Source organism: Chiloscyllium plagiosum, chromosome 10 (genome assembly GCF_004010195.1).
Source record: "Chiloscyllium plagiosum isolate BGI_BamShark_2017 chromosome 10, ASM401019v2, whole genome shotgun sequence".
Taxonomy (NCBI): Eukaryota; Metazoa; Chordata; class Chondrichthyes; order Orectolobiformes; family Hemiscylliidae; genus Chiloscyllium; species Chiloscyllium plagiosum.
Window position 1 is genome coordinate 79006789 of NC_057719.1, and position 16534 is coordinate 79023322.

General features: G+C 44.8%; 1 protein-coding gene across 2 annotated transcripts in view; it reads left to right on the top strand.

Annotated features, from left to right (window-relative positions):
- The window catches only part of LOC122553807 (C-type lectin domain family 18 member A-like), a 39416-nt gene that overhangs the window by 7520 nt on the left and 15362 nt on the right, over window positions 1-16534 (top strand). For both annotated transcript variants that reach the window (XM_043698158.1, XM_043698157.1), the window contains exon 3: window positions 15361-15600. In XM_043698158.1, coding sequence (XP_043554093.1) covers window positions 15361-15600 — 240 coding nt within the window. The remainder of the gene's footprint in view (window positions 1-15360; window positions 15601-16534) is intronic.

Sequence of the window (16534 nt, forward strand, 5' to 3'; positions counted from 1 at the left end):
CCCACCCACCCACATCCCTGATGAAGGGCTTGTGCCCGAAACACTGATTCTCCTGGTCCTCAGATGCTGCCTGATCTGCATTGCTTTTCCAGTGCCACAATTTTCGACTCTGATCGCCAGCATCTTCAGTCTTAACTTTCTCCTATACAGCAATTAGCCTTGTACTGGAATAACTGAACTTCAGACCACCCACAACAGCAACCACTGCATTTAAGCAATCAGTAAAATGGCCCATCGACCTTCACGGCAGCATTATTAGAAATAAAATAACACAGAGCCATTTAAGGGCTTGTTAGGAGAGGTGACCAATACAGTGGTATGAGAAGAAGGCAATGTCTTAAGAAAGGAAAACAAGATAGAGAGAGGTGGTGTGTTTTGGGAAGAAATTAGAGATTGTAGAGCCAAGATAGATGAAGGCTTGTCTGCCAATCATAAAGAAATTAAAATCAAGGAAGCTGGGATTTGATGATATACAGCAAAGGGTAGGGGCTGCTGGTCACAGGACCTGGCTACCTACATTTCGCCTGCCCATTGCCCATAAATAGTGCTCTGAAGGCATTTACCTCATTGATCACAAACCTTCTGCCTGAACTCCAGAAAACATGAGTTCCATGGGTTAGGATTAATAATGCTATTGAAACAGAAACATGTCTCATCCTTAAAGATTTTAGGAATTGACTCATTTTACATGTCTCTTTCTCTTCACTCCCCACCATTTATATGACTGTGTTCAAAAATAATTTTAAAATTAGCTCTTTCAACCCAATGAACATACTACTTGTCTTTAGGTCTTTTTGCCTGTTCTGGGATACTGTGTCCAGTTCTGGTCGCCCAGTTATTATTAAGTTGGAGAGGATTCAGAAGAGATTTACCAGGATGTTGCTGGGTATGCAAGTTTGAATTATTAAGACAGGCTGGATAGGTTGGAACTTTTTTTCACTAGAGCCGTAGGATGCTGAGAGGCAATCTGATAGAAATTTATAAAATAATGAGAGGTATAGATAGAGTTGATGGTAGTTGTCTTTTCCCTAGGATGAGGATTTCAAGACAAGGGGCACATTTTTAAGGTGAGAAGAGAGAAATTTCAAAAAGACATAAGAGACAAGCTTCTTATACAGGGTTGGATGTGGAATAAACTTTCTGAGAAAGTGATGGATGTGGGTACAATTACAATGTTTAAAAAACATTTGGATAGATACAGGAATAGAAAACATTTGGAAGACTATGAGCCAGAGGAGGCCGGTGGGACTAGTTTAGTTTGGGATTATGGTCGGCCATAGACTGGTTGGACAAAAGGGTCAGTTTCCATGCTCTAGACTTAATGATCCTGTAAATGATCCTGTGTGTGCATCATTTATGCCATTATTTATTTTCCATCCCTAACAGCCCTGGATAAGATGGTAATGAGCTGCCTTCTAGAACTGCTGCAGTCAATGTGATGCAGATATACTCACAGTGCAGTTAGGGAAGAAGTTCCAAGATTTTAACTGAAGCATTAAAGGAAGAGTGATACCATTTCAACTCATTTAGTGCACAGCTTCGAGGGGAACTTGAAGGAGGTGATGTTCCCATGTATCTGCCACCCTTGTCTTTCTATGAGGTAAAAACCATGGATTCGGAAGGTACTTTTGAAGGAACTTTAGTGAGATGCTCCAGTGCCTTTTGTAGAGAGTACAGACGGCTACTGCACAACGGTGGTGTATGGAGTGAATCTTTAATTGGCAGATTGGGTGCCAATTGATTTGCTTTGGCATTGCTTTGGCAACTGTACTCATCCAGACAAGTGGGAAGTATGCCTTCACATTCTTGATGTGTGCCTTGTAGATGTTGCTCAGGTTTTGGGAAGTCAGCAAGTGAGTTTATCTGCCACAGATATCTTAGCTTTCGACTTGATCTTGCAGCCTTTGGATTGATACTGGGGGACGGTGGGGGAATCAACAAATATGGTACTGCTGAATGTCAAGGGAAGCTTTTGGTTCTCTCTCTTTGAGGATGGCCATTATTTGGCCATGATGGATCAAGAAAGTGTCTCTCACCACCTTTTCAAGGTCAGGTAGCTGAGTGGCAAAAAATGCTGGTCTGCCCAGCTCTGCCGACATCCCATGAAGAAAACAGACCTGGACATGAGCAGTAACAACCAAGCGATTGATGATAGCATTAGTGAAAGTGGCTCCATCTTTTAGACTCTGCTTGGATTAGTCAAGATGTGGAGGTGCTGGTGTTGGACTGGGGTGGACAAAGTTAAAAATCACACGACACCAGGTTATAGTCCAACAGGTTTATTTGGAAGCACAAGCTTTCAGAGCGCTGCTGTTTTGTCAGGTAGCTAGTGGGACAGGCTACATAGGGCACTGAAGTTATAAGTAAAAATCAAAGTGTCATACAACTGATGCGATGTATTCGACAAACCTGCTGTTAAGTCTTTAATCATTTAGAATGGGGATGCAGATTTTGATTGATTAATATGTACACCCTGGAATTACTGCCCGAGATAACTTAAAGTTTTATCAGTATATTAAGAAAGTGACATCTTGGCTCAGACAATGCAGTGAAGGGTAGAGTCTGGCTGTAACCCAACCTGGAGTCAGACTGGTTTTATTTCCAACATAGGAATTTATAAAATGTCACATTGACTGACTGCCTACAGATTGTGAGCTTTTTGAACAAAATAGAATTTATCTGCAAATACAAATTCACCCCATAGATTTATATGTGTATATGCATGCGTGTGTGTGTGAGAGAGACACTAGTCAATAAACCAAAGCTCCTCTCTGAATACAAACCCTCAAATTTTAAACAATTTGACTTTATTCTAAAGAGAACATGTCATAAAGGAAGACAGGAGGTGGTGGGGGGGTGAGTGGCTGCAGTGTTTATATTGACTTCTCCTCTCACCCTGACAGAAAGTCCCTTCTTGGCAGTTGCCAGTAACAGTTGGGGTTTTTGAGAAAACCGAGCCCAACGTTACTCGTATCTCAGGGGAAAGAAGGATAAGACTGGGGGGAAGCTCACCTTCATTTCTTCCTGGAAAATGAGAGAAAATAATGCTTTTTGGGACATTGTCAGCACCGACGAACCAAGGGTCACTGGCTCCACTTCAGGTCTCAGCCATAGTTCTGTGAGTGGCAGCTTCAACTCCTGAAGGTTGTAGGTTGGAGTCCAAAGTGTCTGGACTCTCTAGACTCTAATGCACAACCTCCAGGTGACACTCTGCAGCAGTAGGGAGGAGTGCTGCACTGTCAGAGTTGCTGCTTTATGAATGAGACTAATGCACCATCTGTCCTCAAAAGCAAGTAAGTTCTTCCTAGTGCCTTGACCAAAATCTATCTCTCAATAAACTTCCTTGATACAAATTATCTAATCTTTTACCTCATTGCTACTTGCTAAGATTAGGTGGATTGGCCATGCTAAATTGTCCCTAGTATTCAGGGCTGTGCACGCTAGGTGGATTAGCCATGGGAACTGCGGGAATAGGGTAGTTGGGTAGGTCTGGTGGGATGCTGTTTGGAGGGTCAGTGTGGACCCGATGGGCCAAGTGGCCTGCTTCCGCAACGTCGGGATCCCATTATACTGACTGAGTGCAAAAACAAAAGCTGCACAGTTTTAATCTTCGAATTATTTCTCTTACTTCAAATCCTTGAAATCCCCGGATAATGATGGTGGGTGAAAAGCCCGAACCATGACCCATGGCTTTGTTGTTTGAATTTAGTTTATTCTTCAGTCTGGATTGTACGTGCTGCAGTTAGAAAAATGTGTTTTGCTCAGGGCATTGTTCCATTTCTCTCGTGTTACTGTTTGTAGTGCCTCGCCCTGTCTGAGTTTACTAGGGCATCTGACCTTGAATCTTGTTTTATATTTACAGGGTTTTATATTTTTGCTGCTAGGTTGTACAGTGCCAAGCATGGCTTGTGAATAAGGAGGTGGGGGGGCGGAGGAAGGCTAACCTTATTCGACCGTGATTGGAATGGGGAGTATACGCTTAACATGGACTCTTTGGCAAGTCCTAGAGACTTTATTGTTTATTTTGTTCTTACTAAGTGAGCAAAACTGGCAAGATTGGCATTTATTGCCACCAAGGAGTACTGGAGAAGGAAGTGACCATTCAACTTCTGAGACCAGCTCTCCCATTCACTTTTACCATGCCTAAATTGTATCTTAGTCCCATTTACCTGCCTTGGATCCACCTGACTTGATAAACTTACCCACCATAAGTCTATTGAATTTAGTCTGTTGAAAGTTAACCATGTGTAGGATTAGAATGGCTATGGGAGGGAGACAGAAACACTGGGAAATGGGGTTTGGATGGGGGTGGTGAGACCTGGGAGCTGGTGATCGCAGGAGGGGAGGGTAAATACTGTTCAGGGAGATGGTGATTAGAGGAGGAGGAGTGTAAACACAGTCCAGGGAGATGGTGATTGGAGGAGAGGAGTATAAACGTTGCCCAGGGAGATTGTGATTGGTGGAGGGGAGTGTAAACACTGTCCAGGGAGATGGTGATTGGAGGAGAGGAGTATAAACGTTGCCCAGAGAGATGGTGATTGGAGGAGAGGAGTGTAAACACTGTGCAGGGAGCTGGTGATTGGAGGAGGGGAGTGTAACACTGTCCAGGGAGATGGTGATTGGAGGACAAGAGAGTACAGTATAAACACTGCTCTGGGATATGCTGATTGGAGGAAGAGGAGGAGTGTAAACACTGCTCAGTGGGCTGGTGATTGGAGGAAGGGAGAATAAGCATTCTATGGCTCTCTTTGTTCATGATCAAGGCCTCAGATCGTTTGTCCTCTTATACCGTTTAAACTGAGCCTAACGTTGTGTCCACAGCTGAGCTAGCAACTTGAGACAGACTGGAAATATTCTATCCAAAATATGTTTCTCAGGGTTTAATGGGTTTGAGAGACAGGAAGAGCAAGTCTAACAGCCAAAGTGCAGTAGTTAATTATATCATGGCTTGGGTCTTTGATTTATGAGTGAATTCAGGTTTGATAGTCTATGCACTCTGTTGTGACATGGTAACACAGTTGATTGTTTTTAGATCGGGAAATGTAGGTAAAGGGCCACAGCCTTTACAATGTAGCTTGTCAACAAGGTCAATAACATTAAAAAGCAGAGCTTGCAGTTTAAACGTCTTTAATTGTTGGAGGGAAAGAGAGCTCAGGGAGGGAATGCTGAGGGAGGGAGAGCTGTGGTAGGGAAGGAGGGAGAGCTGAAGAAGGTATGATAAGCACAGGAAAGGTGAGCTGAAGAGGCGGACAAGCTGAGGGAGGAAAGAAAGCTGTATGAGGGAGGGAGCTGAGCTGGGGAAGACCATCCATTGGTTTTGAGATCCTCAGAGAAAGTAGGTTTGATGGTGGGTCAGTGTGATTGAGAAAGGGTGGAGGTGTTGTTGATCTTTAACCCAAAAAGGATCTAGGATGAGGTTATGACTTGTGATCAGGAAGAGCTACAACATTAACACAGGGAGGCAGACCACCAAAGGTTAGAGTAACTCATGGGCCAGTTTGAAATGGTCTTGGAACTGAAAACTATGCTGCAAGAGGGACCATTGAACCAGAGACTTGACTCCACCCCTAACCTATTCGTTGGCATCACTAGCTGGCCAGCATTGATTTCCTGTCCGTTGTTGTCCTTGAGAATGTGGTGGTGAGCTGCCTCTTGACCCGCTGCAACCCACCTCCTATGGGTTGGCCTCCAATGCCATTAGGGAGGGAATTCCAGGATTTTGATCGAGCAACATTGAAGGAACGGCAATATATTTCCAAATCAGGATAGTGAGTGGCTTAGGGGCAGTCTTGCAAGTGGTGGTGTTCCCATGTATCTGCTGCTCTTGTCCTTCTAGATGGAAGCATTCATGGGTTTGGAAGGTGCTGTCTAAGAATCCTTGGTGAATTTCTGAAATGCATCTTGCTGCTACTGTGAGTGGATGCTTGTGAATGTGGTGCCAGTCAAGCGGGCTGCTTTGTCCTGGATGCTGTCAATCTTCTTGAGTGTTGTTGGAACTCCACCCATCCAGGCAAGTGGGGAGTATTCCATCATACTCCTGACTTGTGCCTTGTAGATGGTGGACAGGCTTTGGAGAGTCAGGAGGTGAGTTACATGCTGCAGCATCCCCAGACTCTAACCTGCTGTTAGAGCCATTATGTTTATATGGTGAGACCAGTTGACTGTCTAGTCAATGGTAACCCCAGGACTTTGATAGTGGTGGATTCAGTAATGGTAACATCATTGAATGTCATGGGGCGATGGTTAGATTGTCTCTAATGGGAGACAGTCATTATCTGGCAGTTGTATGGCATGAACATTATTTGCCAATTGTCAGCCCAAGTCTGGATATTGTTCAGATCTTGCTATATTTGAATATAGATAAAAACAAGGACTGCAGATGCTGGAAACCAGAGTCTAGATTAGAGTGGTGCTGGAAAAGCATTTTCTCCCCACCCCCACCCCCCCATCTCATATATCTCTCCACTCTGCAGGCACCCTGCCTCTATTCCTGACGAAGGGCTTTTGCCCAAAATGTTGATTTTCCTGCTCCTCGGATGCTGCCTGACCTGCTGTGCTTTTCCAGCACCACTCTAATCTAGACTCTATATTTGAACATAGCTTGCTTCGGTATTTGATGAGTCACGAATGGTGCTGAACATTGTGCAATCATGAGCGAACATGCCCAGTCCTGTCTTTATGATGGACGGAAGGTCATTGATGAGACAGCTGAAGGTGGTTGGGCCGAGGACACTACCCTGAGGAAATCCTGCAGAGGTGCCCTAGAGCTGAGACAACTACAACCATCTTCCTATTGCCAAGTTTGACTCCAACCAGCAGAGAGTTTGCCCTGGATACCTATTGGTCCCAGTTTTGCCAGGGCTCCATGATGTCACATTCAGCCGAATGCGGCCTTGATGTCAAGGGCTGTCACTGTCACCTCACCTCTAGAATTCAACTCTTTTGTCCAAGTTTGAACCAAGGCTGTAATGAGGTCAGGAGCTGAATTGCCCTGGCGGAATCCAAACTGGGAGTCACTGAGCAGGTTATTGCTAAGCTGGTGCTGTTTGATAGCACTGTTGATGACACCTTCCATAATGTTAGTGATGATTAAAAATAGATGGGTGGGGAAGTAATTGACCAGGTTGGATTTGTCCTGTTTTTTGTGTACAGGTCTTGCCTGGTCAATTTTCAATGTTGTCGGGTAGATGTCAGTAATTGTATTGGAAGGGCTTGGCTTGGGGAGTGTCAGGTACTAGAACACAAGTCTTCAGTACTATTGCCGGAATGTCATCAGGGCCTATTGCCTTTGCAGTATCCAGTGCCTCCAACTGTTTCTTGATACCATGTGGAGTGAATTGCCTGAAGACTGGTATCTGTGATGCCGGAGACCACTGGAGGAGGCTGAGATGGATCATCCACTCAGCACTTCTAGCTGAAAATTGCTGTGAATGCTTCAGCTTTATCTTTTGCACTGATGTGCTGGGGATATTTGTGCAGCCTCCTCCTCCAGTGAGTTGCTTAATTGTCCACAACCATTCACGACTGGATTTGGCAGGACTGCAGAGGTTAGGTCTGATCTGTTGGTTTGCTCTGTCTATCACTTGCTGCTTATGCTGTTTGGCATACACGCAGTCCTGTCTGGTAGCTTAACCAGGTTGACATCTCATTTTTAGGTGTGCCTCAAGTTGCTTCCTGCATTATCTCCTGCACTCTTCATTGAACCAGGATTGATCTCCTGGCTTGATTGTAATACTTGCGTGGGGGATATGCTGGGCCAGAAGGTTGCAGATTGACCTGCAAACATATGAAATAAATGTGCATGCTTTCAAATGGATAAATATTTCCTTGCACAACCTCAGGGAATCCAAAACAGCTTTATCCTCAGTTAAGGGCTTTTGAAATGTAATCACTGTTATAACCTTAGATACACAGCAAGGTCCCACAGGCACCAAGGTGATAATGGGCAGGTATAATGTGGATGGAAGGATAAACATTGCAAAGGACACCCAGGAGAATCCTCTCAATTATTATTCAATCAGGATTTTCTTTTTTTGTATCTGAGGGGGCAGACGGAGTCTCACCTGACAATCGAGAAGGTCATCTGCATTACACGGACCATACTGAGAATTAACATCATCTCGGATCGGGAAACACCTCACATCCCAGTTTCGTCCCGAATCATGTGCTTGTGGGGCTCTGTGTTTGTACACGTATACCAGCTGTCCTTGTCACTGTAACTCTGTGCTTAGAATATCCGTGTGATGCTATATTTGTGATCCTCACAGCTATTCGGATCAACGTTCCCTCAGAATAGAAACCACAGGGTGATCTGTTTTTCCTCCTGCTCAGAATCATTTTGCCCCACAATTGACATTTAACTGGGTATATTTGTAATTATTTCTGTTCTCTTGTTTAATTGCTGAGCCAAGTGTGCAATTCCGTTCATGTTGTTGCTGTGTAATCCTTTCAGTCGTTAAGCGCTTTAAGCTATGCATCTCTTGGCGTATTTATAACTTGGCTGCTCACGTTCAGCCCTGACTCCAGCTGTTGTCTCGTTTCATGTTGGGAGATATTTGGCAGGAGGTGTTATGAATTAGGCTGGCTAAAATATTCAGCCCGCTCCACCTCCACATCTCCATGGTCCACAAAGAGTTAAGAGCTTTGAACCACGTTACGGCGCTCAGTGCCTTTCTTAGTTTGGGTCACATCTTTCATAAAACAGTTGGCTTCATGGCCTGGGAGAAGGCACTCCTTACTTCAACACTATCCTGATAAACAATGAACATCTGTCTCCCTTGCAGCTGCTATCATCTCACACACCCCCTCCGTGGGAACATCTCCTGACAGCCCATCTCTTTGGCAGCCTGTCTTCAGGACTCGTGACCAAGTGCTGGCTCCACTTTAATTCAAATAACTGGCCTTGTTCTCGTTCTCCATGGTCCCCTCAACAGTCCTCCCTCATCGATGAGCTGGAAGGTCATTTGTATAGGGCTCAGTGCCACAAGCTTGAACCAGGCTGATGGTGCTCGTGTAAGACTGAGAGAAGTGCTGCACGGAATACTGTGTTCTCAGTTGAGACTCTGCCCTCACAGGTGGACAGAAACAACTGTGTGCGGCACCGGCAGGAGTTCTCCCGCCAATCTTGGCCAATCTTTACAGGGCAGCACGGTGGCTCAGTGGTTAGCACTGCTGCCTCACTGCGCCAGGGTCCTGGGTTCGATTCCAGTCTTGGGCAACTGCCTGTGTGGAGTTTTCACATTGTCTGCGTGGGTTCCTCCCACAGTCCAAAGATGTGCAGTTCAGGTGAACAGGCCATAGTGTTAGGTGCATTAGTCAGAGGGACATGGGTCTGGGTGGGTTACTCTTCAGAGGCTTGGTGTGGACTTGTTGGGCCGAAGGGCCTGTTTCCACACTGTAGGGAATCTAATCTTATCCCTCATCCAACCCCTCATCACAGAAAAGCTACTCATTGACAAATTGTTGTTTCTGGGAGCTTGCTGTGCACTGATCTGCTGCCACTTTTTCCACATCCCAACAGAGGCTGCAACACTTAAATGCTGGCTGTAAATCACTTTGAAATGCTCCGAGGTCCTGAGGGGCGCTACATAAATGCAGAAACTCGCTGACGAAGGAGGCATTTCCCTCCCTCTCAGGTGTGACTGACCAGAGCACACAGCCAAGACAACAGGGACCTCATTGGATCAGGAGCCTGTCCCACTCACTCATAGCCCGTGAGAACGAGAAGATGCTGGATAGCACTGGGTAGATCAAGCAGCATCTACCAAGTGAGAAACAGGGTTAACGTTCGAGAACTAGGCATCTATAATCAAGGAGAAAAATAAATATGATTTGGTCATTTGTTGGTGCTGTATTTAAGTTCCTTCCAACCTTTTGTATCTCAGTCTGAACCATCATAACCCTCTCAGCTCCACTCGGTCAGCCTTTAAACATATCAACCATTCCCTGCAGTACTGAGTTCCACACTCTTAGCATTGTTTGGTTAAACAGGTTTCTTCTGAACTTCCTGTTGGATTTCTTGGTGACTGTCCTATATTGATGGCTTCTAGTTATCCTCTTCCTCACAAGAGGAAACTCTCCCTCTGAGTGCTCACCTCTTATCATTTCACGTCTCACACTTGGCCTTCTGTTTTGAGGACAGAGGTGGCCCTGCCTGTTGATTCTTTCCTGATACTTATACCGAATCACTTCTGACATCAACCTTGTAAATATTCTCTATAGCCTCTGTATATTTGCTGTAATGTGGCAAACAGAACTCCATATAATACTCTAAATGTGATTTACCCAACGGTTGATGTAGGTTGAGCATAACTGTGTGTATTCAAATAATGGCCAATCTGATATAAAAGTTGACCTCCAACGTATGGCCAAAGATGATTAATTTTTTCCGTGCCTCATGTACACATCAACTATTGGCTATTAACTAAAAATCCAAACTCTGTATTACCCACTGCTGCAGTCAAACATGCCCTAACACAAACTTAATTGATAGAATCATAGGATAAAACACCATTGAAGATAACTGGTATGTGCACAAATCAACACAGGATATCAAGGCTACTAGCTCACTGATGTGTGCTGTGTTCTTGCCAATCCCACGCCCTGACAGGATAACACGGTGTTGAGAAGGAATGGTAGATACACAGCCCAGTTCAAACTCACAAAGATTGCAGAGTAAACAAATAACTGTGCAGCAGTTCCTGAATTCAGAGAAGGATTTGAGAGTTTGGAGGAAGCTGTCTACATGGCTTTGTCAGGTACCTAAGAATAATTGTATGAACACAGGAAAGCCAGTTGTGTGGCCAAAGTTGGAAGATGCAAATGGAAATCAGTGAAAAGTGGCTCTGAGTTTCTCAATGAGCTGACCAAATCTTTACCCTGAACCGAGCAAGAATGAGGCATTGTTGGTTTCAAAGGCATCCCTGGATGGGAGAGATGTTTGTTTGGACTGAGGGTGTTCAATTTCAGTGTCAGCTCCACAACTAAATGTGATGGTTGCAAATCCAGTGTTCTGGCTTGTTGGCAACACTGATTATGTTAATAACTTTGCTCGCACGGAGGCAAGCTTTTACCTGAGAGAAACACAATCAACCTGATTGCGAGCAATGTAAAACTTGGCACCAGTCTGATACTTGTAAGATAACACAGACTGGTGTATGTTATGCATGGGACACACAGGCTGAATGTCAGGTATTACAAAGATTGTACATGGGATAACACATGGACTGAGTTGTATGAGAGCAGTACACAGGATATACAGTCTGAAATATGTAAATTTGAACAATGATACAGAGGTAGCAGTGTGCAATGGGACAAATGTGCATGCACAGATTGCAATGCCTCAGATGTTGTCTATCACAGATTTTTAAAGATTGCCTGAAGTCTGCTGGTTTAGCCTTTGGTCACCTGAGGAAGTGAGTGTTTGAAGATTGCAACATCAATACTAGAAGTACGTTCATCCCTTACCATGTGGTCATGATCTCTACTTCACAGTATCAGGCTGAAACATGGACAAGAGGCACCTGAAAACACGAGAGTCTCCCATCAATGCTGTCTGTATAAGATCTGGTCCCAGAATGGATGGGGAAAGCAGGGGGACGCTGAGTTCCATGGCTGGGGAAGCAGTCTCCCCGGATCTGTTTACTGGCTTTGGATCAGAAGAAAAACGATGGATGAAGCTGACCTGAGCAAACCAAAGTGTTAGGCCAAACCATTACACAAAGCTGTCCTCTGTTCCACGTTTTCTTGATTAACCAATATATTAGGTCAGACCTCAAGAAGGGTCACTGGACTCGAAATGTTACTTGTGCTTACTCTGCACAGATGATGCCAGACCTGCTGCGTTTCTTCACCAACTGCTGTTTTTGTTTCTCCATTCATATACCTTGATTCTGGGAGTCTTTAGTCAGTCGCTTAATCGGTTGTGCATTACCAAGGGACAGGTATTCAAGATTACCCCTCGTTTCCATCAGGACCATGAAGTTATCTAATGGCCCATCGTTTGGTAGGCCATACTGTCTTGCTTTGACTTTGACCATTGATTTACTTGTGGACCATGAGAACTCTGCTTATCAGGTAAAAATAACACAACACCAGGTTTTCGTCCTGGTTTTTTGGAGGGTTTATTTGGAAGCACTAGCTTTCACAGCACTGCTCCTTCATCAGACAGCTTCATCTCCTTGGTAAAAACAAGGACTGCAGATGCTGGAAACCAGAGTCTAGATTAGAGTGGTGCTGGAAAAGCACAGCAGGTCAGGCAGCATCCGAGGAGCAGGAAAATCGACGTTTCGGGCAAAAGCCCTTCATCAGGAAGGGCTTCCTGATGAAGGGCTTTTGCCCGAAACTTCGATTTTCCTGCTCCTTGGATGCTGCCTGACCTGCTGTGCTTTTCCAGCACCACTTTAATCTAGCTTCATCTCCTTATCAGGTATAAGAAGGTCTTGCTTCAGAGCCTGACCTTGGTAGAGATAACAACCTATATTATTGTGTGTTTGTCAACTCAGAAAGTATGTTTCCTGAGAGTGAGAGAGATAAAGCTATTCCTTTGATATTCAATAAATTTTTTGAACATTTTCTATGCTTAGTGGACACTGATTTCTCACTGGGATTTCTTTGGGCTTTAAGCATTGAAAGTTGCAGAGAAGGTTGAGAAGGTGAAAACTGAAGGATACAGGATCCTGCACTTTATAAATGGATACACAGAGCTCTTGAGCAAGGAAATTATTGTGAACCTATTAGAGAACATCAGTTCAGCCCCAGCTGGACGATTGGACCCGATTCTGAGCTACACATTTGAGCTGAAAATGTGTTGCTGGAAAAGCGCAGCAGGTCAGGCAGCATCCAGGGAACAAGAGAATCGATATTTCGGGCATAAGCCCTTCAGGAAGAAACGTCGATTCTCTTGTTCCCTGGATGCTGCCTGACCTGCTGCGCTTTTCCAGCAATACATTTTCAGCTCTGATCTCCAGCATCTGCAGACCTCACTTTCTCCTCCTACACATTTGAGCCAGGCTGTGAAAGTATTGCAGAGAGTGTTCAAACCAATTTTTGAGAATGGCTCCAAGCGGGGTTTAGGGACGTCTGTTATGTGGATAGGTTGGTGAAGGTTGAGAGGTAATTTGATTGAGGTGTGCCAACTCATGAACTTTTTGGACAGATTACATTGAGAGAAACTGTTCCTACTGGGGGACCGGTTGCAAACTAGATAATCATAGAATCCTTAGAGTCATAGAATCCCTACAGTCTGGAAAAGGCCCTTTGGCCCAACAAGTCCACACCAATCCTCTGCAGAGTATCCCACCCAAACCCTATTACTGTACATTTACCCCTGACGAATGCACCTAATCTACACATCCTGAACACTATGGGCAATTAAACATGGCGAATTCACCTAACCTGCACACCTTTGGACTGTAGAAGGAAACCGGAGCAACTGGAGGAAACCCACGCAGATACAGGGAGATTGTGCAAGCTTAATGTAGACAGTCGCCCGAGGCGGGAATCAAACCCGGGTGCCTGGCGCTATGAGGCAGCTGTGATAACCACTGAGTCACCAGACAAGTTAGATTTACAAAATAAAATGGGGGAAACACAAGAAAGAAACTTTTCATGGCGAGTGGCTAGGATCTGGAATGCAGTGTCTTGAGATTGTGATGGAGATTGATTTTGAGAAAGGAATTGGATAATTACCTGAAGTGAAAGGAATGACAGGGATAGGTTAGAGTGTGCTAATAGCTCTTGTAGAAAGTCAACAGGTAGACAGTGAGTTAAATGGTTTCCTGCACTGCCCCCAGCCTATGATTCTATAACTTTTTAGTTTACTGGAGGCAGAGGAAGGGGGATGCAGTGAATGCACTTCAAGGGATTGTGTGTCCATTTAAACATTTTAATGAGAAAAGCATTAGATATTTTCTAATCAGTCTGTTCAGAGATGTTACTACACACTGCTGGTGCAGGTGGGACTTGAACCCAGATCTGCTACATTAGAGGTAGGGTCACTGCCATTGTGCGACAAGGAGCCCCAGTGAGACTTGCTTTACTTGTTCTCTTTCTTTTTTTTTTATCTTTTCTATTCAGCGATGCTATTGCACCCCTCTGGATTTTTTATTTACCAGCATCAAATCACCCAGTTACTAATTAAATGAACAATTATCCAGCACTACCCCCTGAGGCAGTGCAACAAGAACAGAGGTAGGGGAGGGTAGAGAAAGAGGGAGAGCGCGGAATTAAAATGGAGTTGGAGGAAGAAATAAAGCACTCCAACCCCTGTGTTGCCTGGCTCTCACTAAAGGCATTGAGACCATTAGTGGACACTGCATAGGACTCTTGTAACCACATCAAAATATGAAAGATGTGACTGTAGTCCTGTGCAAAGTCTTTGTTAAGCCTCTGTAGGTACTTATAGATATTCTAACCAGCCTGTACAGACATGCTGTGACACTTCTCTGGAGCAGTTGGAACTTGAATACCAGGCTGTCAGGACCAGATATAGGGACACTACCACTGTGCCAGCAAAGATCCCACAAAACTAGCTTAACACTTATAGGTTTAATCCACAGCAGCTAGAGGATCAGGCCTGAGGAAAGCTCTAAGCAGAGGGTGATTGCTTTTACAGCACAGTTTGTGGGTCTGGAGGAGCACTGTTGCTTTCTCATGGTCTCCAAGCTCTGTTCTTCCTCCTCCAGGGCTTTCATGTCTCACTGAGGGCTCTTTGCAGTGATTGCTTGGAGATCCACCCTATAGCCTGCCCACCTCATGTACACACCACCTAGAGGTCAGGGCGAAAGACCCCGAAATATTTCATGTTGCCACTCAAGTGCCCGTAAGAAGTTAGCGTGAGGCAGGTCCTTTGTTGCAAATCACAAGATCCAGGCTAATATTTGAGGAATGCATGGAAGGTCTTTGAATAATATAATTTTTTTAAAAAGCTCTCACTCACGGCATAGAAAACTCAAGAATTTGTTTCAGCAATCACAAAGGCTGCTTAAAAAAAATATCCCCCTTCCTGGTTTTGACGTGCTCTGGCCTGAAAGAAGAATCACCCTCTGCAAGATTCTTGCATAATCTCGGCCAATGAAGTTCATTTGGAAAGTGTAGGAAATGTGGCAGCCATTTTGCGCACAGCAAGCTCTCACAAATTAGCAATGTGATTCGAGTCTCTTTCAGTGACGTTGGTTGAGGGATGAATATGGGCTGGGAGGCACCATAGAGCTCTTTGAACCAGTGCTTGAGAGAATCGCTGTCAGGACAGATAGGGGTCACAGTTTTAACGTCTTATCTGAGAGGTGGAAGCCATGATCAAGGGGGTGTGCTGGTTACCGGAATGGTGTAATCACCCTCTTCCTCTGGGCTGTCTTGCAGGAATGGAGTGAGAACCTTGCCCGACTGGCACAGCTGCGGGCAGCCAGTTGCCACAGGAATCACCAGGAACCGTGGGCTCAGAGAGAAGAGGAGGAGGAGATCGGCTGGAATTACCATTCCTCACCGGTTGGGACGTTGTCTGTCTCTGAAATTGTTGACCTGTGGTTTCGGGAGGCTCAGAATTATCACTACCACACGGGACAGTGCAAATACAATACCTCCTGCCAGCATTACACTCAGGTTGGTGTGCCCAAACTGAACAAACTGGCTCCACTGACACAAAGTCATACAATTACCGTGTGTTTTACTGTCCATCTTAAGTTAATTGGCTGATCTTTTTTAAAAAAATCTCTGGCCCTTGTCACACTGTAGGTACATACAATGGAACACAACTTGCTTAGTGTCAAAAAGTGTAGCACTAGACAAGCACATACTGTTTGACTCTGACCTCCAGCATCTGCAGTCCTCACTTTCTCCAACTTGTTTAGTGCTAAGTGTGCTCGTAATACCACCACCTCCTGTTCTGTGCCATTCACCAGCCTGGGTTATGTCCTACCTTGCCTTATGCTACACCCTGTATTCCAGTGAGTGAAAGATAAGATTGGAGCTAATCTCTTTCTGTATTTATTTACAGAATTGCACACTACAAGCATACACCTCGTAATACAAATAATCACAAGTTTTGTCTTTAAATCAATCAATTCAGAGATGTTATGACACAGCCCTGGAGCAGGTGTGACCTGAACCCAGGCCTCCTACCTTTAAGGTAGGGATACTACACTGAATCATAAGAGCCCTTTTAGAAGGAAAGTGGAGAGAGGTGATGTGAGCAGCCTCTTACTGCACCTGGTATTGCCAGGCAGTCTCCCACCCAACTACTAAACATCTACTTAACACCATAAGACATAGGAGTGGAAGTAAGGCCATTCGGCCCATCGAGTCCACTCCGCCATTCAATCATGGCTGATGGGCATTTCAACTCCACTTACCCGCATTCTCCCCGTAGACCTTAATTCCTTGTGACATCAAGAATTTATCAATCTCTGCCTTGAAGACATTTAGCCTCCCGGCCTCCACTGCACTCCGTGGCAATGAATTCCATAGGCTCACCACTCTCTGGCTGAAGAAATGTCTCTGCATTTCTGTTCTGAATTTACCCCCTCTAATTCTAAGG